This window comes from Lampetra fluviatilis, chromosome 18, assembly GCF_964198595.1.
Source record: "Lampetra fluviatilis chromosome 18, kcLamFluv1.1, whole genome shotgun sequence".
Taxonomy (NCBI): Eukaryota; Metazoa; Chordata; class Hyperoartia; order Petromyzontiformes; family Petromyzontidae; genus Lampetra; species Lampetra fluviatilis.
The window spans coordinates 6191544-6214015 of record NC_136292.1 but is presented as its reverse complement, the minus strand read 5'-3'; the positions used below and the strand labels follow the sequence as shown (position 1 = coordinate 6214015).

The 22472-nt window shown below is 50.4% G+C and overlaps 1 protein-coding gene across 5 annotated transcripts in view; it reads right to left on the bottom strand.

Moving 5' to 3' along the window:
* Nucleotides 1-5897: 5897 nt before the first annotated feature.
* Nucleotides 5898-22472, bottom strand: part of LOC144937130 (ral GTPase-activating protein subunit alpha-1-like) — a 74760-nt gene continuing 58185 nt past the window's right edge. For 2 of the 5 annotated variants that reach the window (XM_078864417.1, XM_078864419.1), the window contains 10 exons: nucleotides 21015-21146; nucleotides 20258-20438; nucleotides 18312-19242; nucleotides 17470-17541; nucleotides 17074-17197; nucleotides 16345-16500; nucleotides 16003-16161; nucleotides 13834-13961; nucleotides 12811-12935; nucleotides 5899-8521 (listed from right to left, as the gene is read on the bottom strand). In XM_078864417.1, the coding sequence (XP_078720543.1) occupies nucleotides 8379-8521; nucleotides 12811-12935; nucleotides 13834-13961; nucleotides 16003-16161; nucleotides 16345-16500; nucleotides 17074-17197; nucleotides 17470-17541; nucleotides 18312-19242; nucleotides 20258-20438; nucleotides 21015-21146 (2151 nt within the window). In that variant the 3' untranslated portion in view covers nucleotides 5899-8378. Of the gene's footprint in view, nucleotides 8522-10302; nucleotides 10335-10950; nucleotides 12690-12810; nucleotides 12936-13833; nucleotides 13962-16002; nucleotides 16162-16344; nucleotides 16501-17073; nucleotides 17198-17469; nucleotides 17542-18311; nucleotides 19243-20257; nucleotides 20439-21014; nucleotides 21147-22472 lie in introns of those variants that run through there. The other 3 variants (XM_078864421.1, XM_078864420.1, XM_078864418.1) reach the window with 3 other exon arrangements.

Genomic DNA, 22472 nt, shown 5'->3' with positions numbered 1-22472 from the left:
GTCCGACTCATCGGCTTTGCCTGCATCCCTCCACGGATGTTCGTCTTCGGTGGGGGCATAAGTAACCACGACCACCACTCCTCGCCTCTGGTTGATGGGAAGGCGAGCCCAAAGTATCCTGGGGCTTACAGCTTCCCACACCTCACCGCCACGCTCCCACGCCCCCTTCATTCTTTTGTTCAGAAGAAGAGCCACACCCTGTTGTTTGGCAGTCTCCTGCCCCGAGTAGAGGACTGTCCATCCCTCATGGTGGCAGGAGCCAGAACCGGTCCACCGGACCTCCTGAATGCCACAGAGATCCAGGCGGTACCGGTCCAGCTCCCGACAGAGGAGTGGCAGCCTCTCCTCCGCAGTGAGCGTTCGAACATTCCACGTGGCCATCCGCAATGGTTTTTCGTTGTTTCTGGAGGAGCCCAGAGGGTTAAAATTCAATCTCCTGGCTCCGCCAAATGGGGTTTGGCCAGGAGACGTCATAAAAGCCTGACCCCCCGGGGCCTCCGGCACAAGCTTATTAATTACAGGTTTATGTTTAATTCGTAGTTTAGTGGTGGTTAATTGAAGGTGGAGGGGTTACCAGCCCCTCGCACCCGTCCAGAGCCCCCGTTTAGCCACTGTGGTGGTCACAGACGCCATGAGGGGAGAGGGCCAATGGGCATTGGCCCTCCCCCCACAGCACTGCCCACGACAGTGTTGCCCGTCCGGCACCGCGAGGAGGTAGGAGGTTGTTTTGCCGGAAAAAAAAAACACGCTCACACACACACACGTTCACACACGCTCACACACACACACGTTCACACATACATGCACACACGCTCACATGCTCACACACGGTCACGCACACACACACGCGCACACGCTCGCGCGGCACTCGACCCCCCCTCACCTTCCTCATGGGTAATTTTATTCCGACTGCTTCGTATTTACGCGACACTAAACAACTGCACGGGGACGATCCGTTGTTGTATCGTACATCCGAGCTCCACACGTCATGCGGTGGCCAGGTTTCACCGCATCGCCCTGACAAACCCCCAACGTGGTGAAATATGGTCAGAAAACTAGCCCCCACCCCCACTCCTCGCCCCTGCAACGAGAATCGTAATGGAGGTGGGAGGGCCCTTTAACACGCAAACAAAACACCAACATGATAGCATTACAAACAATACCTGCTATGGGGGGGGGGGGGGGCAAACAGGTGGTGTGTTTGAACGTAATAGGGGAGTCTGGTAAAGTCCGATGTGGAAAATGGACTAACGACTGCATCTAGTACAACACCCCCAACCCCCTCCACCTTTACAGAACAGCAGCGGCAGATGCTGAGAGAGACAACGGTACTACAGCAACGAGACCCCTTTTTTTGTTTAACACGGACGTCATGGGGCAGGCAAATGAATTAAAACACGGCTTCTGCGGAGCTTGTGTTCGTAGCTTAGACGAAGGTCGGGTGGATCTGAAAATGTCAAAACATTCGTGATAATTAATAACAATGAGCGGGTTCCACTGCTCCAGCGCCTCTTCGTTTTTCGTTCCCCCCCACCCACCACCCCTCAACTTGCATCGCTTTCAAATTCATTGCACAAAAAAACATATGGCATGGCATGGTTTGTGAGTGTGTGTGTGTGGGGAGAGGTTAGCGCGCTGTGCTATGAACCCGGCGACCCGGGTTCGATTCCCGCTCAAGGACAACACCAGTGACGATTATCTAAACCGGTCCTGGGCCTCCTCAGACTCAAAATGAGTACCCGGTGCGGTGTGTAAACATCGCCACTGGGGAGACAAAAGCGGTCGGGCGTGGTGCTGGCCACCCACCCCCTCGTGTACCGTTCTGGCCTTCATAGGTGCTCGCTAACAGCACTTGCCCCTACAGTCTGTTAAGGCTATACGGGGGACCTTTATATTTGTGTATATATCGAATGCTCTGTCGTCTGCCAGCCGAGTCGCCGTTGAAAAAGGAGATTCTTAGCTCAATGGGCTTTTAATTCGGTGAAACATCACTTCTCATTCCGATTCTGATGCATAGGGTGGCCAAAACGTCAGGACGCATAGGGTTATTTCATTTATTTAAACACTGGCATTGAAACCATTTAATTTCTTATTCTTCAAGGCATTCTTTTCATTATTATCTATTTCTCTTCTTCCTTCTCACATGAAATTTCCAAAGCCCGATTAATATTTCCGAATGAATTGAGACGAAACATAATTGATGAATGTGCAATGATTACACACCTGTAATTTTTCTAAGAAAAGTGCTAAATTCATTTCAAACGCATGCATGCATTGTTAATGGAAGTCAGTTTAGACATTTGTTAAAATAAATTAAATGACCCTGTGCTTTGTTAAAATATGACGTGTACTGACTTTTGGGCTACCTTGAATTTAGTATATGAGCGGATACAGAAACAAATGTTTACTTGGGCTCAACGTAGCTTTGTTAACATGAATGGACATTACATAAGCATCCACCAGTCTGAATACATTATACCATCCAGTATTCATAAAAGAGACAATGAACAACTCACCCGGTAAGTGTCCGATTTCATCAGATCTCGGAGGCTAATCAGGCTGGAGCCTGGATAGTGAATGAGTGAACTCCAAAGACAAAAATTCCCCGTGTAGCCTTAGAAAGCTGGTGGGGCAAGTGCCGTTAGCGAGCACCAATGAAGGCCGGCACGGCACACGACGGGGTGGGTGGACAGCACCACGCCCGACCGCCTTTGTCTCCCTAGTGGCGATGTTTACACATCGCACCAGGTACTCGTTGAGGCTGAGTCGACTTAGGGGAGACCCAGGACCGGTTGACATATTCGTCACCGTCGTTGGCCGTGAGCGGCAATCGAACTCGGGTCGTCGGTTTCGCAGCGCAGGGTGCGAGATGCTACGCAACCGCTCCCCACACACACACGCACGCATTGTTATAGGTCCAAGGACTTGCACGGAAGTCAGCGCAGCAAAGTCCATTGTACTCTACTTCCATGCTCCCGCATCTGTGCCCACGCCTTCCACCAACCCGCACGGACCAGCGTGGTCAAATAACCCCCCTCAACCCACCACCTCCGTGACCCTCACGGCGTGGTGAAGCCCTCACCTGGCAGTGGATTGAGCAAAGATATGTCCATGTACACCCAGTGCTGACAAAGAGATCACAGAAGCTAGCGTGGCGCATGTGCCATTGGGGCTCCGGGCGGATGGGCGGTTTCAGGGATTTTGGGGTCCCAGCAGGAGCCACTAATGGCCCTGTGACCTCCGTCACCCTGCGGGGACACGGGACTCACTGCTCGATAGACATGATAAACTTACAACACTTTACTTTAATATCGGGGGTAATGCAGTGTAATGGTTAGCACACCGTGAAGCGAATCCAGTGACCCAATCTCAAACCGGTTATGGGCCCCCCACCTTGACCAATCTCAAATGCTCACTGGTGAAATATGGTCAAAGAACCCCCCCCACCACCACCACCCATCACCAACATGGAATGTAAAAGGGTATTTTTCCAGCAGTGGATTGACAATGGGGCTTGGTACGTTATTATCATTTGAGCAGTACACGATTAAAATGCACGCTAACTGGAAAATGAAGAGGCAATGATTGAAATGTGTAAGTGGCAATGTTTACTAAATCCATTCTGGTTGGGATTTTTTTTCTTTTAACCCCCTTGCAAGTTAGGTCCGGCAGTTGAAATAATATTTGGGTCAAACTGGGCCATCTCGTGTCTCAAAATGAGACAAAGCCATAAACAAGCTCATATTACTGTCACGGGCAGAGAGATAGAGAGCGAGACCACGTGCCCGTATTACGAATGAATGCTGGCTTCAACAGCAGCAGGAGCCTCGGTATTATAATCAAGTGCTTGCAAATGACAAATGTGGGCCGCCGTAATTTTCGTCAATGTGTAAAATACACACCCAAATTGCTTTGGAAATGCATTTGGACGATAATGCACAGCGGCAGAAGAACAAATTATTAACGTGCTTAAATGCTGCAGCCGGTAATTGATGAGAAATATCGCCGCCGCAGTTAGCGATAACGGCGCTGCATTAGTCACCCTGGACGTAGACCTTAAAACGTGAACTATGTAGTGCATTATACACGCACTGTGCAACATTCAAAACGCAATTAAAAAACAAATTTGTAAATACGAGTCAAAAAGGAAGGAATTATCTTGAAAATGTCACGAGTCCATTAACCGAACACGATGTGCCAGGATTGACTAAACGCTGTTTAAAATTTTGACTTAAAGCTTTCGTGACTGCAGGAATTGATATTATTTGGGTCTTTCGGTAAAGCCACGTAGATAGAAAAAAAAATCACGACGTTTCGATCGCAACGCAAGCAATCGTCATCAGGGGAAAAATAGCGGGAGAGCTGCTGAGGCAGGATGTTATAAAGGTTTGAGATGGGCGTAGCCCAAGGGTCATAAGCGAAGTGGGCGGGGCTAGAGAAGAAATTTGCATGTAAATGAAAGATCGGAGAAGCTTGGCAACCTCCACGACGACGAAGCTGCGGGGGTGGCCCTTGTATTGTGAGAGATTAGCATCTTCTTGGTTCTTTCGGTAAAGTCACGTAGAAGGGAAGTAATAAAATGATAAAAATAAAACATAATAAAATAATTTTCACGACGTTTCGGCCACAACGCAAGCAGCCGTCCTCAGGTGAAGACCATGTCGTGATAATTATTTTATTATGTTTTATTTTTTATTATTTTATTACTTCCCTTCTACGTGACTTTACCGAAAGAACCAAGAAGATGAATCCCTGCAGTCACGAACGCTTTAAATAGAGATTAGCATGTCAATGTAAGGGGTGGCCATTGTATTGTGAGAGATTAGCATGTCAATGTAAAATCGGAGAGCCACCGCCATCAAAGAAAACGAGCAATGGTGGCTGTGTTAGTGAGACATTTAGCCTGTTAATGTAAAGGCATTTAACCTGTTAATGTAACACCAGAGTCGAAAATAACTCGTACCACAGCCAGTTTTGACTTAACCTGGTTAATAACGTCCTTCCAATGATTGCTCAGTTTGTACCCATCTTCTCGGTTGAAATTGTTTCCGTGTTTATATATCTGGATGGCTTCATGAACGAATCTTTGCTGATAGCCAGTGGGTTTGCAGAGTACCTTCGTCTTGGAAAAATCTATTTCGTGAGCCCACAGCGTTAAAACAATGATCAGCCACGCCTGAGGTATTGGTCCTACCGTGTTTCAGATGTAATTTTTTTATTTTTTCTATCTACGTGGCTTTACTGAAAGACCCAAAGAATATAAACGCTGTTTCTTTCAAACCTTTGTCATCTGGTAGGACGGGCAACATTGTCTTACCCCCGCACCCTTGATTATATAGCGACATACGGTGCGAAATGAGTTAACCATACATACATAAGTCCACTTTGGACCCCGTTTCTTTCAAACTCTCTCATCTATTTAAAAAAAAAACTACGTTTATTTTACCAGGTAAGACCGAGAGCAATAACTCATCTTTTCAGAAGCGACTTGCCCACAAATGAGATCTCAACGAAGTGGCTTATCACGTGAAAATACTCTTAACGCACGATTCTAAATGTAGAAAGAAAAACTGGAGGACGCGCAGAAAAATCCACGCGACCACGGGGAGAGAGATGTGCAAACTCCAAATACACAGCAGCAGGCGTCAGGGTCGGGATCGAACCCACGACCTCCTGTATACCCGGTGAGATAGTTAACACTTCCGATTATCACACGGTGCCTAAGAAGTTCGACACACATACAACGTCCACTTTGGTCCCAAGCGGTGTTTTTACAAAGTACTTTGCATTCTTGAGAGCGTAAATAAGCGCAGTCAAACATTTCCTGCTTACATGAGCAGAGGCATCGGTACTCATCACCTTTTTACAGCCAACTGTGGAAACTCCACGTTCATATGGCGGGGGCGAAGTTATCCACACGGAGGACAATGACCATTGAGAAGAAGAATTGAAACGTTTTAACATTTTTATTAGAGGGCATCACCCCCATATTAATTATGATTACAAAATACAAGCCATCCCTTAATAAATGCTCGAGTGGGTTCAGTAGTAATGGTCAGGATATTTACACATGCAGTCACTGTATATCATCATGCCATGTCAGAATAATGGGCAAATTTATCCGCTACACAACTTAGAAAAACAACGACGGCGACCAGAAGAACCGTGAACCCCCGATAACTGGTGAACATTTTACAACTCAAGAGCCTTTTTACCCAGGTGCCAAAAAACATAATCCCGGTGAGAGTGTCACACACCATGAGAGTCACGAATCTTGTGTAGCGCACACACACCCACCAGTGCATTTCCTTTTAGAGAGGGAAAAAAAATCCACCCAACAACGAGTGTTGTCACGTTAAGGCTCGGCCGCCAATAATTAACGGTGCGATCAGTATAAGTGCAAATATATTCAGTGATTCGGGGCGCGGTGACATCGCGCGCACAGTGGAGGGACCTGGCAAGCATCGGGTTTTTACCGGCGTCGCGTGCGCAGGCCGTGTTGCCAGCGACGCATCGCTCAACGCGTTGGGCGCGGCGGCAGAGGGGGTGGGGGGCGTGCGGTTTCGGCGCAGTCGCACCGCCTGCACACCCGACAGGTACGGTGACGACGCAGGCAGATCGATCGACCGGACCGTTCCTTCGCTCATCGGCGAACCACGCTCCGTCAGTACCTTCCGTGGCAAGCGCGGAGTTGTTGTTTTGTCCGACTTTAATTGTGTACAGACAAGAGGGACAATGCATTATTGTTATCATTCAAATTTAAAGGAGTCGGGCAAAAGTTACTAAAACGTTTACAAAACTGTTCAAGTGCAAGTTTTAATAAACGGACACGGAGAAATCGATGCAAAAACATAACAAGCCAGCATGATTTGCCCATTGTCACGAATTTATGAAATGGTATTGTTGTAGAAATTATCCACTTTTTATTCAATTATATATATATCTTTTTTAAATAATAATGAAAGCTTTTGGGCGAAACGTGAACATTTGTACCGCCGTACTGCAAACAAGCAGCAGCAGCCGCGTTGTGTTAGCCGCTGAGGAACTTTGGAACAACAACAACAACAATAATAATGATTTGTTTTGCGGTGAAAAAAAAAACAGTGAATATTTTTGTGCTGCTTACAAGGCCAGTTATTTATATAAGAAAAAAAAACATAAAAACATAACATAAAAATACATAACGAAGAAATGGTACAGTTGTTGGGCTAACATATCTTCATATTTTTTGTTATATATAATACACATTATAAAATACAGTACATTATACAGCGGAATTCTGTAACTACTTCATGCCTTATACAGACAGCTTTAGATTCCTGCACAGAGAGACACGCGCAACTCCCGGAACTCAATCAAGTTGACATAAATATTGCATCTTGAGAACAATGACGCACAGGTTGATACACCTTTGCACCATACACACATACACACACAAAACAAAGTACCGGATCGTCCGTTTTAAACAAACAAACAAAAAAACCTGTACCGTTATTCTTTGTCTTTAAGAGCACGGTCAAACAAACGTGCCGGATAGACATTTACAACCAGACGGAGAACAAAAAATAAGCGTGCCACGCTAAAAAAAAAAATTCGTTTACGCAGACCTACGTACAGTATTCGGCAAGTATTTGATTTTAGTCTCCTAACGTGCGAGTCTGCAAAGCGAGTCTGTCGCGCTATGGCCATAGGTGATGCGCAAGCATGCCGCCCGTCCTCCTGCCGCTCGCGTAATTCCAATCTCAACGTGGGCAGTGCGAGCCCGTCCACTCGTCCACGACTTTGATCTCATCTTTGACATGATCTTTGAGGCAGACGTCGTACGGTTCCCGCTTAACAATAAGTTAACCTGCGTCTCTTGCAAGCGTACCGAGAGGCGCCTACTTCCGGCGACCGCGGAGCGAGCGCTTGGGTACGTGCGCGGCACGAACCGTACCGTATAGTACCCGCCTATACACACCCGACGACGTCGCTCGCGCCTTGCGGGCCGACAGAGTGTGCGCACAGCCACCTTCGGTTACAACGCCCGCTAACGGAAACTTCGTCGCCCCGCCTGCCCCCTGGCATCGGTTGGCGGACAGTGTTTGTGACCAGCAGTCCTGCGGGGTTGGGGGTTTGAAGGGGGGGGGGGAGGTGAACCGAGTGCCAGCAGGTTGCCCCTTCGCGTACGCACGACTCGGGCACCGGGGGTGGTCGTGGGTGGTGGCGTTCGGCAAGCGAGGAGAGTTGTCGGGTGTGCGGAGTGCATAGGTTGGGAGAAAGGAGGTGTGGCAGCTTCAGGGTTGTGCCAAGGAGAGCATCGCGGTGGGGGGTAGGGGGGGGGCAGTCGTCCACCCCCTCCTTCGCCCCCCCGCTCCCTCCCCCGTCGAACCCTCCCACTACGTTGCCTTGTTGGAGGAGCCGGACGCTCGACGGAGCTTGACCGAGACGCGGCTTCGGGCGGAGCGTGCCGACAGAGGAGACACGGAGTCCGCTACGGTCGCTGCGGTCGCGCTTGGGCCTTCCGCTTGCGGCGGCGATTCTGCAAGGAGCAGCCACCTGCGCTTTACAGGCCGCTCGTGACAAAGTGGTAACGAGGTGTAGGAAGCCTGGCGGCCGGACTTGCAGACACACACACACAAAGATCCCCCGTGTAGCCTTAACAGATTGTCGGGGAAAGTGCAGTTAAGCGAGCACCTACGAAGGCCGGAACGGCACACGAAGGGGGTGGGTGGCCAGCAACACAAGCCCGGCCGCCCTATGACAGCACAGTGGCGATGGTGACATGTCACACCAGGTACTCATTTGAGGCAGAGTCGACCTAGGGGAGGCCCAGGACCGGTTGAGATAATCGTCACTCGGGCTGCCAGGTTCATAGCGCAGCACGCGAACCGTTGCACTACCCCTCCCCAAAGACAAAGATCCCCGGATAGCCTTAACAGACTGTTGGGGCGAGTGCTGTGAGCGAGCACCTATAAAGGTGGGCACGGCACACGAGGGAGTGGGTGGCCAGCACCACGCCCGGTTGCCTTTGTCTACCCTAGTGGCGATGTTAACACACCGCACCAGGTACTCGTTTGAGGCCGAGTCGACCTAGGAGATGCCTAGGACGGGTTCAGATAATCGCTATCAATGGTGTTGCTACACTCCCTACACACAGACACTCTCACGTAGAAAATACATCTCAAATGCACATTAGGGCTGCCATAATAACAATGGTGTGTTTCAAGTAGCTGAGAACTGCAACTTACTCTAGGTCTCCTCACTTTCCGAACGCAGGGCATTATTGATTGCCTAAGTTACGGAACACACGTTATCACTGCATGCCATTGCGCTTATTAAGGCATCGTCATTCATAACGCATGACACCAGGTTACCCACGGCGTACGGTCATCGCGGTTGTGCCGTGGAGCTCTCCCGACGCGTTTACGGGGGTTGTGCCACGCACGCCGTTCGGCACGACGTCCCCTGCAGGAGGAGCCGCCGGCGCTCGGAGCGAAACGTCGGACGTCGCCCCGAACGGCACGCGGCGCAAAAAACGCTTCACGCTCCGAGAGCCGCCACACGGCCCGCCGACCGCCGCCGCCGCTCCCTTCCGCTCGCGAACGAAGGCTCCGAGGGTGAAGAATGAAATGTGACATTCAGCGGTGAGTAAAAAATAAAACATGCAAGGTCGTCAAACGATGCTTCGAAAGACAAGACAGCGGACACCACGGGAAGGGATCGCCGCAGCGAGAAACCCAGAACCCCGCCGCCTCCCCCACTCCTCCCAGTCCGCGGCAGCCACCCAACCCCAAGAAGAGGCGCGCTTCGTCGTCGCGCAGACGCGGCCTCGTCCGGCGGTCGGGACGTGACGTGGGGGTGGCGCGGATGGAGGGGGAACAGGGGGCAAGGGGGGGGGGCGAGTGCTCGGACGAGCCCATTGAGCGCCAGCGAAGCGAGCGCAGGGAGAGCGCGAGCGCCGCCATGCCGGCCAACGCTCGCGCGGTTCTCCAACCCCCCGGGGCTCGGGGCTCACAAGACGAGTGCGGGCGTGAGAAGGCGACGCGGTTGGTCGTGCGGTTAGTTAGTGCTGTTAGTTAGCGCAGTTAGCGGGGGGGTTATGCCAACACACATCTTTACGCGGCGGCTCCCAGATCGGAGACACGCGCACGTCGGCGGCGGTTACGATCAAAAAAACCAAATGACAGGGGCCCCTCACAGAGAACCGCCGCGGTAAAGACGGATGAATGATGAAGAGGGGGGGGGGGGGTTAAAGAGGCGTTGACCGGTTAATGGAGTTAAGAGGTTTAGTGTTGATTGACCACCGAACAAAGATCTTACCTTGGGGTACTCAGTATTTTAAGCAAAATGATCTAAAGTGGGAAGAAATAAAAAGCGTAATCAAAGAGTAAGGCTACCTACGAGGGATTTGAGATCAAAACAAAACACACGCTTTAATTAGGGCTGCGATTTCACTAAGAAATTCCACGTTGACAACTTAAAATGCCGAATGTAAAGCCCTCGCGTCAAACCGCCATGACAATTCGGGCGTATTTTAATTTTTTATTTAACTTTACAAACTGTCACAGCCATAATTTTTTTACGAACACCATTCAGAGAGATTGTATAAAAGTTAGCAAACACACAATTTGGAGAACGATATATATATTCTTTTCACAAATGGAAAACAATGCATGCCTGAAAATACAACAATGAACTGTCAACACACGTGTGGGTACACATTTGGGGAAGTGTGAACACAGACAAAGGTGGCCGGGTGTGGTGCTGGCCATCACCCCCTCGTGTGCTGTGCCAGCCTTCGAGGAGGCCTTCATGGGTGCTGCTTGCGAACAGCACTTGCCCCCAAAAGTGTGTGAAGGCTATATGGGGGATCTTTGTCTTCGAAGTGTAAACACACAGACACAAAAATCCCCCAAAAAGCCTTAACATACTTTTGGGGTAAGTGCTGTTTGCCAGCACCTATGAGGGAAGTGTAAACAAAGACGCACAGACACACAGACCTGTGCCGTTAAATACAGAGCTCATGAAAAAACCCAAACTGCAATTTGCCCGATGATGCTGGATGTAATTACTAGCGAAACGTCGTACTCAAAAATTGTAAATGATGTTGATTCACTCTTCAACACACCGGTGGGCTAAAGTAGTGAACTATTTGTCTTTTGTCAACGTGACACTTTTTTACTGTTTAGCCGTGTCGGGTGGTGGAGGGTTACGACACACTTATAAATAACGCGATCTAACTCAAAAAAACCTTTATTATCAATATTGGTCGCGAAAGCCTACGTGTTAAACTGCTCAATTACATCAACTCGAGCTCAATGATTGCCGAGTACTTCCTGCGACGCGTACAGAATGGGAACTTTCATCCATTATACCTTCTAGATTTGAAGTTTTCGTGACTGCAAGGATCCATACCTACCTCAGCAACTGTTTTCGCGGTTGGTTGTCCCCACCTGATGATGGACGCTTGTGTTGTGCCCGAAAAGTCGTGATTTAATTGTGTTATTTTCATTTTTATTTTTATTCTTTTTATTTTCACCTACGTGACTTTACCGAAAAAACCAAAGAGCCATTATACCTTTTCCAACTTCAATAATTCTCATTCACGTGGCTTGACAACAACTCCCCCTTACCCCCGTGACCCCGCAAAGTTCACGACTGCCGTAGCACCCTTAAGGAACCAGCGAACTTGGAGCTAACTCTTCTCGTCTCCACTCGTCTACGGCTTTCGTAGCTTAAACAATAAAACGCTGGCATTGTAAACCAAAGAGTGAAGATGTAATATTTTCTTTAAGACATTATTCTCATCAAGACTTTAACCTAATCCGGCTACGTGAAGAATGAGAATCTCTCTTCCCATTGCTAATTCAAGCAATTAAAAATAAAGAACACGTGTGAAAATGCAGGCACGCTGACATCCCGTCCCAACCAATTAAGAGTCATTGTGCCTCGATGTACATCGAGCGGCAAACCGCCGTTGCAGCACGTTCATCGCCACCATCGGCTGGCGCTGTTTCCTTACGCCACACGCTCCATCTACACGCGGCGTGTGCCCATCCCACACGGGCACGGACTCGGCATGGGGCAGACGTCTCCTCTGCATCCCCAGAACGAAGCTCAAGTGCATGGGGACAGCCGATCTCTGGGGCCGTCGCTTAAGTGGCACTCGGCTGATTTTAACTCAGAGCAACTTCTTACCCAACACCCACCCCCATTGTCTATTTTAATAACGGCGCAAACGTCGGTTTAGACCAGGGGTGGGGAATGTCCGGCCCGCGGGCCGTATAAGGTCCGCGAAATCATTTGGTCTGGCCCTGCCAAGGCAACCACAGGCGGGACTCGAAATTCAATAAATCTCGGAGCAAACCTGGAAAAGCAGTTGCGAGTAGCAACATCCTCAATGCCAGCTAACATCACATGCCTCGCCAAATAGAAGCAGTTCCTGCCATCACAATAGGGGTGAGTTAATTAAATGTGTTGACCAAATATAACAGGCTAATTTTTAAGCTGATAATTTTGTATGGCCCGCGAATGATGTTATAAATATCCAAATGGCCCTTGGCAGAAAAAAGGTTCCCCACCCCAGGTCTAGACAAAGCCAAAAATACCGTCGCGTAGATTTTCACGGCGGTTGTGCCGCCCGGCTCCCCTGGCCACCGACGTGTTTTTGGGGTTGCGCCGGGGGGCGCCGTTGTCCCGACGTTTCACTGCACGTGCCGGGGTTAAAATGCACACCGCGGAACAAACGCTCCCAAACTTCACAGGGGACACGGGGGGTGGCGCGTGGGCGGTGTAAACGCCGTCACGCGCGTTCTGCGTGTCTCTCACCATGCTCAGTTGGCAGGGGCCGCGACGGAGCCGGACACACGAGCTGGAAGGCAAAGTCCTCGAAGCACGTCTGGTCGCGGTGGTGCTGCACGATCGAGTCCAGGTACCGGGCCCGCTCCTCGTAGCTGCAGTGACGGCACTAAGGAGCTTTCGCGGCGGCGTGCACGTGCGGCGAATGCGTTTAGCGCTGTTGGCTACGTACGGTGCGAAAGAAGCTCAAGATACAATAAGTACATACGTAGTAGCAAATGCGAAGAGATACGGCACGAGAAAAAAACATTATTCTGCTAATGTGCTTCTTGTGATCGATGCTGCTATCAGGGCTGCCCCCCTCCTTTGCAAATGTGCAAAGGGATTCCGATTCTACGCCTCGCTATCGCCCTCTGTGAATGTGCGGTGCCTCCAAGTGCCTGGCATCACCATCACGGATGGTATCTGCTGCCCTGTTGCCATGTTTCCCTAAAACTCTGCTCCCCACCACCTGTGAAAGGGCCTCACTCGGGCATCTAATATCAACTATTTTTATTTTTCCAGGTAAGGCCCACTGAGCTATGGCAGCTCTTTTTCAGAAGCGACCTGGCCACAAATGATAGCTCAACGAAGTGGCCTATCGCGTGGAAATTAAATAGCGGCCAAATACTCTAAACGTGTGTTTCTAAATGTGGAGGAAAAAAAACAGAGGATTTGGAGAAAGAATCCACGCGACCACAGGGACAGCACGCAAACTCCAAATATACTGGCGTCAGGGTCGGGATCGAACCCACAACCTCTTGCATACCAGGCGAGGTATTTAACATCTTGCCACAGTGGCGCCCCTATCCCTACGGCTCAAACCGGCGTGCGTTTGACAAGAACCGTGGACGCTTCGACGACGTCACGGGGGAGCCGTCACGGCGATGCCATCACGGCTCCCCCGCCGGACGAACATTTGACCTCCACCGCCAGAGGTGGCACACGGATGGTGGGGGGGGGGGGGCGGCCGGAGGCAAGTGACCCGCGAGTGGTCTTCATGAAGGAGGATACAAGCTTTGGTAGAGCGGGATGAGAGTCTTGAGGGCGCGGCTGGCGTTGAGGGCTGTCGCTCGCACCAGCACCGGCAGAATCTTCCCATCCACGATGGCGCCGTCAAACAAGGGCCCGAAGAATGGCGCCTGCAGGACAAAGGCCCCCTTTGTTTAACTCTTTGAATTTTGATTGCAGAGAACGCTGCGAGTGGGCATCCATTTTCCATGATATAGTTTTTTTTGGGTTAGATCGCGTAAATATAAATGTGTCGTTAAACCCGCCACCACTCGACACTGCCAATTACTAAGGTTTGTCACGTAAATAAAACGTGGCAAATCGTTACTGTAATAAAGGTTTTTGGGTTAGATCGCGTTATGTATAAATGCGTCGCAACCCTCCACCACCCGACTCGGCCAATCAGTAAAAAATGTGTCACGTTGACAAAAGACAAATAGTTCACTACTTTAGCCCACCGGTGTGTTCAAGAGTGAATCCACATCAATTACAATTTTTGAGTACGACGTTTCGCTGGTAATTACATCCAGCATCATCGGACAATTTGCCAGAATAGTGAAGCCCTCCACTTGCTCCCGGTCTTAAATAGAACAGCAGCAGGGTGACGTCATCATCTAACCCAATCAGATTCAGAGATCAGAGGCGGAGAGTGGTGGGTATTGTAATTATATAATATATTAGTAATCAGTTAATTGCTATGATTAGTAATCAGTTGTAGATTAGTAATTAGTTGTCATGTGTCTTATTTAATAACTGAACCAAACACTCTACCCAATCATGTGCTAAAGTAGTGAACTATTTGTCTTTTGTCAACGTGACACATTTGTTACTGATTGGCCATGTCGGGTGGTGGAGGGTTACGACACATTTATAAATAACGCGATCTAATCCAAAAACCTTTATTATGAATAATATTGGTCGTGAAAGCCTACTACGTGTTAAACAAATCGGTCGTAGTTCAGCACACCGGTGTGATGGAGAATAAACCCACAACATTTACATTTCGAGAATTAATTACAACCAGCCTCATCAGCCTGTTTATCATCTCCACTGCTGGATGTAGACCTCTACATGCCGTGCGGATTGTGTTGGTTATTTGACAGTATTTCACTACTATGGGAGCATCGTCGAGTACAACCAATTGCTTTTGCTGTACTGCCCTCTGCTGCCCCACAATCTAACCCTGATGCGGTTTATAACACCTGTTTTATGGTTGGTGGTTGCCCCCCTAAGCACTGTCCAAGGCTTGAACCTCCTTAGCCTTGGAGATCTGATAATAGGAAGTGGCATTTCTGGATGATGCGGAAGACCAAAACATCATAACAACAATGCCACATTATTCACCCAGCCAATCCATGCTAAGACTTCGACTCAGCACTGGCATTGGGATTATGGCAAACAGACGATACTGGTAATGAGTGGCATGTGGAAGGAACGCAGAGTACCTGGAGAAAACCCAAACACACTAGGGGTAATAGTGGACACCTTCCAGCCCGCACCTACAACATCTGGCAAGCCCTGGTGGTCATCCATCAAAGTACCAAACTGGCTCCGTTCCTGTTTGGCCCCAAGATCAGAGAATTTTGGACGCATTTTTAGAGCGATATTAAAAGTAGAACCTCCGGTTATCACGGCTGGCTATGTACGGTGTGAAAGAAGTTCAACACACGAACATACACAATACGTGAATGAGATGGGCATGCCAGTTATCCTGGCTTATGATGGATTAGTCTACGATTGGAACAATCGAAAGCGGATTTGTTTTTTTACCATGGAAGGCCGTTTTTCCAACTCTCAAAAACTAGTTGGCCTCCGCGCTCACACACCCCTGGTGCAAAACTGCGCGGGAATAACAGCAACGGGGGGGGGGGGGGTGGCTAATTTTAGTTTTGCGAAATGCAGTGGGGCTGCACTTTTAACGAGCCAGACTGACTTTATATTTTCATTCACTCTCACACGGTTCGTAATCGGGGTGTATATGGGCCCACCCGGTGTTTTTATGTGCCGAGCGACAACGGAAATCAATAGCGGCCTTCGCAAGAACAAAACTGGGAAAAATATCTTAATGTGACGATAAGTGCCTTCTTTCACACTTGTATCGTTCCGTGTTGCAAAGTTATGGCAGGCGCCCCCACCCCCCACCCCCCACTCCGTCACGAGTGGGCATCGCACCTCCGGCTTCTTGATGATCTGGATGCTGAACAGCTGGTTCTTGGTCGGCGTGATGACAATGAGGACGTCGCCAAACTCCGTCGGGATGATGCCCCTTCGGTAATCTCGGCTGTGCTCCGACCAGACGATGTGCACCTCGTCGTTCCCGATGTGGCGCAGCTGCGCAACGGAAAACCAGGTGAAGTTACCGCGTGTGCAGGTTACACACGCGCGCGCGCTATCAAAAGAAATAAACCGCGACGACGACAACGACGATGATGATTAAAACGCGAGCGTTCATCAGAGTTTTCTTCGTTCGCACCGAGCTATTGTCACGACGGGCCCAGCGGCCTCCGCGATTACCTTCTTGGTCACAGAGTCATCGGACTCGGACGGCATGCGGGTGGACACGTGGAAGATCACCTCCATGGTGGAGGTGGCGTAGTACGGGGTGGAGAAGCCGTTGCTCCTGTTGTGCTGCAGGCCGCCCATGAAGCCGCAGTGCGTGGTGAGATCCACCTGCGACGAACGGCACACACGGTGGCAACGCACGCACCACCGTCGTTACGCGAGTGCGGGTTCACGCGGACGAGAACTCGCGGTTTTGAGACCAGTGCTTCGAACGTGTAAAGCGGTCGGCAGGATTCACATGCTGACAATAGGTCAACCTGACATATTTTTTGTGGTTATGGGAAATATGGCACGTTGCCAAAAACGGATCGCGCGATGGTGAGCGTTCACCAGCGTGCCACGCTGTTCTAGATGACATTAAAAAAAAAGGTTAATTAAGAACAAAGGAGGGGAGAGGGGGGCAGAGGAAATAACTCATTGTCCAGCAGACTCCAAATCACAGTTTACCCCAAAAATCCAATTTTAAACATTTTATACTTGAATTATTGTTTCAAACGTACTTGCCCGTGCGTGCGGTCATGCACTGCGGTCACTGTACACGCACGTGCCATTGGGAGGTGGGGCTAAAAGCCGATGATGATGATGAAGACGGCGGCGGTGGCGACGGTGCGGTTAAAAACCATCAACCGCATCCTCCCCCCCCCCCCCCCCCCCCGTGCCAAAAACTGGCCAGGGCCTCACCTCCCAGCCGAGGCCGGCTACAAAATCCTCGTAGGCCCGGCTGCCCCCCTGGTTGGAGAGGATGGAAAGCTTGTCCTCTTGACCCTCCGCCACGTACAACACGGCGATCTTGTGCGTCTCTCGGCTGCACGCGCACAAAGGACCCAATCACTGCAATGGCTTCGTAAGCAATAAAAAAAATAAAAATGAAAAAAAATACAAAAAATACAAAAAGCAAGCAGCAATCAGTGTCCCGAGACAAACGCATTGATCACCAGGCGTTGGTCAATCCTATCGGCTTTAGAGGACGCGAGAGACGCTGCTTTGTTACGGGAATGGAGACATCACGGTTAAACGGTGCCTCATCAAACGATGAGGCGGGCAAGGAGAATTGCACCCTCCCCCTTGAGGACTCACCATTGTCGCGAGTCGAGGTTTTTCAGCTCCCGCAATAGCTTCTCGTTCTTTTTCAGCAAATCGAAGCTCGGCCTGACACAGCAACAAAGCATTGTTTGATTTTGGGCTATCGAAACAATACAACGTAACGGGCAAACGCACGCGGGCGAGCAAGCGTTGCAATCTGCGTGACGCGTAAATTCAAGGATCCGCGCGCTGTCACGTTTGTGGACATTATTGACGCTGCCACGTCGCTGCTCGCTGTTGTGAGAGGCGGCACTTGTAGGAACATTTATAAAACAGTAAATTCGGGTCGATTGAGGATACGGAAGGTTGGCTCAGGGGCTATTACCTTCAGCCGGCACCGACCGCGGACATAAGTTCGAATATGGATATCATGCACCCGTGATTAAACTGGGTTCATTAAAGCACAGTGTTAAACGTCTTAACAGCAAACATCATGACAGAAAAATATTCCAGAGTGAAAATTAAAAGGAAAATACCATAATAACAGCACACACCCTGTCCGTAAACGGATCTCGTGTAGAGTATTATTATTAATTTTATTTTGACCTTGGTATCCCTTGCAAAAGACACCCATTTGTCTCAAATGACTCTTGTACATGCCGTTTGTCAATCCACTGCTGGATGAGGGCCTCCCCACATCTTTGCAGGTGATAGGGACTATCTGACCAGGCGAATACGAGACGGTGGCCCTTCATAAACAACGTGAAGAAGCAGTTCTTAAAGGAGCTGTAGTGTGTGCTGACCCCTAGTTCGGTTTCAAACCAACCGATCGATCGACCAACCAACCGACGAATCAACAGTATCACGTGCGCGAGCCGGCTCTCCGTAGCCGTTACCTGCGGTCCCACGAGTGCATGCCCAGGCTGCTGAGGAAGAGCCGGCAGTAGTGGAACGCCGACTGCGGCTCGCGAGCGCCGGGCTCGCACTCGGGCACGGCGCGCATGCACGCGTCGCCCGAGTGGGCGCGCGCGTGCCTCCCCTCCTCCAGCCACTGGGCACGCACCGCCCGGCGCACCTCGCCCTCCAGCTTCTCCGACGAGCACTGCGGCGGCGCGGCGGGCACGTTGAGCGGTGCGCCGGGCCGCTGCAGGCACTCGGGGCTGGTGGAGCCAAGGAAGCGCAGCGTCTCGTCCAGAGCGTCCTGGTCGCGACCCAGCGTCTCCCAAGACGGCGCCGGCAGCGACTCGGCGCAGTCTCCCTCCTGCATGACGGACGACGACGCCGCAGCAGCAGCAGCAGCCCCCTTCGCTGGCTCGGCCGCTTCCTCCGAGCCGGCCGAGTCGACGTCCGCATGATCCAGCGAAGCGCTGCCCACCGACGCGGCCGGCCTACGTCCCTGCTGCTGCTTCTGCTGCCGCTGCTGTTCCTGCTCCTGCTGCGGGCAGCAGTGCGCGGGGCCGTACAAAATCGCCGCGTCCCACGAGTACTTCCCCGAGACGTCGCGCACCACGACGCGGACGTTGGACGCGGCGGACGAGGCCAGGCCGGCGGCAACCCCGCCGCCGGGGACGTCCCTCTCGGCGGGGATCTGCAGGCAGGAGAGCAGCGTGCTCTTGTTGAACACAAAGAACTGCAGGTTCGGGTTCTCGAAGAGGTCGGCGGACAGCTCGGCGGCGCTGGCGTGCGGGTTCTCGTGGTGCTCGCGCACCAGGCTGGCGAGCAGCGCTGGCCCGCAGCTCAGCGGGTAGTGGCCCAGGTGGTTGACGAGGTGGACCATGACAGTCCGCGCCGCCAGGGGGATCAGCTCGCGCTGGATACGAGCCGCGCCTGGGAACGACGCACGGCCACCAACACAACCAGCCCCCCCCCACCATCCACACCAGGCTTAAGTTGGCGTGGTCCATAGCCGGAAACAATTGGTGTCAATCAGTGAAGGTGCAAAAAAAATGACAACTTTTTACTCATTCCTTCACATGGCCGATAAGAGTGAATTGGTACAAAATGACCTGGTCAATGTTCAATAATAAATTATTATAATAATTCACTACACTTTGTCAATCCAGTGTGGGAGGAAGACCCTGCCCATCATCTTGACCAAGGACCGGTTCAGATTCCACTTGCCACTGATGGTAGCCGTGGCCGTCATATCAAACTCAAGTGGCCGGGGTCAAAGTGCAGTGTGCTGACCACCAACTCCTCTCTAAGCCACTGCTCCCCACCGAATGGCAATCATGTCCAAATATCATAGTTTCAGACCATTACATGAAATCACAATCATAATGTTTTGGCCCATCTCTGGTAGCACGGCCATAAAAAATATCTAGGCCGGGCCTACGAACTCGTTCGGCTAACCACGCTTTTGTGCGTGCCTAGCAGACAATACAGGGAGTAAGCAGAATTCTCAAGCACAGCATTGGTTGCATCGTGTTAATTCACTAGAGCCTTGTGAATGAACACGAAATAAACACCGACAAATCTGAATCGTTAAACGTCACCTTTGATTAGCACAGTTGGGTTACGTACGGTGCGAAAGACGTTCAACGTACTTCGACATACGTGCACACAATAGGGGGGGGGTGGGCACCTTAAAGGCACAGATCGCCACCCAGGAAGCCAAAAGGCAGCGCTGCGCACCAGTGTGGTATGTGCGTTGCACTTCTTTCACACCGTACGTAGCCAATATCGTTATTCACGTAGCGTACAGGGAGGCACAATGGCCCTACCTCTCTGGCCTCTGCCCCTTATGTGCTGTGAAGGTGGGACCCCTCCTGAGAAAGTCCAAGGCAAACAAGTGTCGTAAAATTAACGGCAATAATTATTTTAAATAAAAGGATAATCGTACCATCGGACACAGTCAGAAGCTTGCTGGACCTGTCCGACTGTGGATAGAGCAGCTCGGGGTCTTTGATTTCGTCCAGGGGCAGTGTGGGATTGTAGTCGACACTGATGAGGTCCTTCAGGGTCAGGGGGCAGTACCTGGGGTTGTTGAAGAAATGGTAGCCGTACACGCAGCTGTAGAGGACCTGCGGGCGCAAAAGGGACCGCCGGCAATGCGAGAAAGGTGAACAAAAGTGAGGAACAGTCGCCGCATTACCATTGGTGATAGCAACTCCTTCCTGACGTAATAATAATAAACATTTGCAAGGCACATTTCATCCGTAGATCCAAATGCGCCACCGTGTATAAAAAACAGCGAATAAACAGAACCTGCAGGGTAAACGGCCAGAACTAGGTGGGTAAAGGCCAATTTAAAGAAGTGAGTTTTACTGAAATATAGCTAACTCATTAGCCAACGCAAAGCATTCAGAAGCTTGGGAGATACACTGGCAGGCACCGAGCAAGAGCGAGAAGGAGACACAGGAAGTGATTAAGGCCCTCCTCCCCCCCCCCCCCCACAGGGTTTAAGAGGAAGATTTGGAGACCTGAAAGCAGACAGACCCAGGGGTGTAATTGCTCATGGGGAGGGGACTTCCCGAGCAGTGGACCTGGGGAGCCATTTGTATCAGAATCTCTATTTATACCGAAGGAATCCGATGAAGAGCTACAAAGCTGTGTTTCACATCTGTCCAGCGGTATCGACGGCACGGAGGATCTCTCGCCTTGTAAATGCTGCTGAGCAGCGACACGGAGTGGGGCTTGGAAGCGCCGGCGGGGATCAGCGACTGCAGCAGCGTGTCCACAGGCAGCACCATGCACCAGTCGAGCAGGCACAGCAGCAGCGACACCATGAGCTGGAGGGGGGGGGGGGGGGCCACAAAAACTCACCGCGCGCCACAGGTGCCGCCGTCCGTCACCGCTGGCTAAACGAAGGTGAACTGGACGACTGCGTGATGAGCCGCACGGACCGAGATGCTGCTCGACACCCAGGTGGTGAGGTTAACGCGATGCCGTGCTGTTTACACTGGCTGGATGTTTAAGATTTGTCACAATCCAGAGCAGAGTTAACCTCAGTGCTATTTCTCATGCCCCGCCACTCTTCACTTTCCACGTCTAATGTTGTTCTCGATTAAAACGAAATGAAAATGTCTGCATTTAACACACGTAGATTTTGGAGACTTTTGTTTAGTTGCGAACTGCATGGCATGGATGATGTATAGCTGCCTCGATGTGCTTTTCGGGTTGTGCCGTGCATTGTTCGATGTTTTTCTGCACGTGTCGGGGGGCTTCTGCAGGTGGCCCTGTGGAAGCTCCCAGTATGTGGAGCGAAACGTCGGACGTAAAAAAACGAAACAATTTTTACTTTACCAGGTTAAACTCACCGAGCTATATAGATAGTTTTCAGAAGCTACCTTGCCACAAATTATAGCTCAACCAAGTGGCTTATCACGTGGAAATTTATAGCAGCCAAATATTCTAAACGCACGTCGATGAGAAATGTGGAGGGTAAAAGCGGAGGACCCAGAGAAAAATCCACGCGACCACAGGGAGAAGAGAACATGCAGACTCCAGATATACAACAGGCGTCAGGGTCGGGATCGAACCCACGACCTCCTGTAGACCAGATGAGGTAACTAACATCTCGCCACCACGGTGCCCTCTCGCGGCATTGGAGGTAGACAGGACAACTGGAAAAACATACGTAGCAACGCAACTCAAACCACGACTGTGCCAGACGTTTAAATTTTGATTTAAAGCTTTCGTGACTGCAGGGATTCATATTTTTGGTTCTTTCGGTAAAGTCACGTAGAAGGGAAATAATAAAATAATATTAATATAAAACAATAAAAATTCTCACGACGTTTCGACTGCAACACAAGCAATCATCATCAGGTGTGGATTTCACACCTGATGATGTGGATTTCACACCTGATGATGATTGCTTGTGTTGCAGTCGAAACGTCGTGAGAATTTTTATTGTTTTATATTTATATTATTTTATTATTTCCCTTCTACGTGACTTTACCGAAAGAACCAAGAATATGTGCCAGACGTGTTAATTTATCCATTAAGATTAATATTTACACTCCAGATACATGCATCAAAGAGCGCATGTCAGCCGTGCTGTTTGTAATTGTATACGCTAAAATACAATTCGACGAACAGAAGAAGAAAAAAAG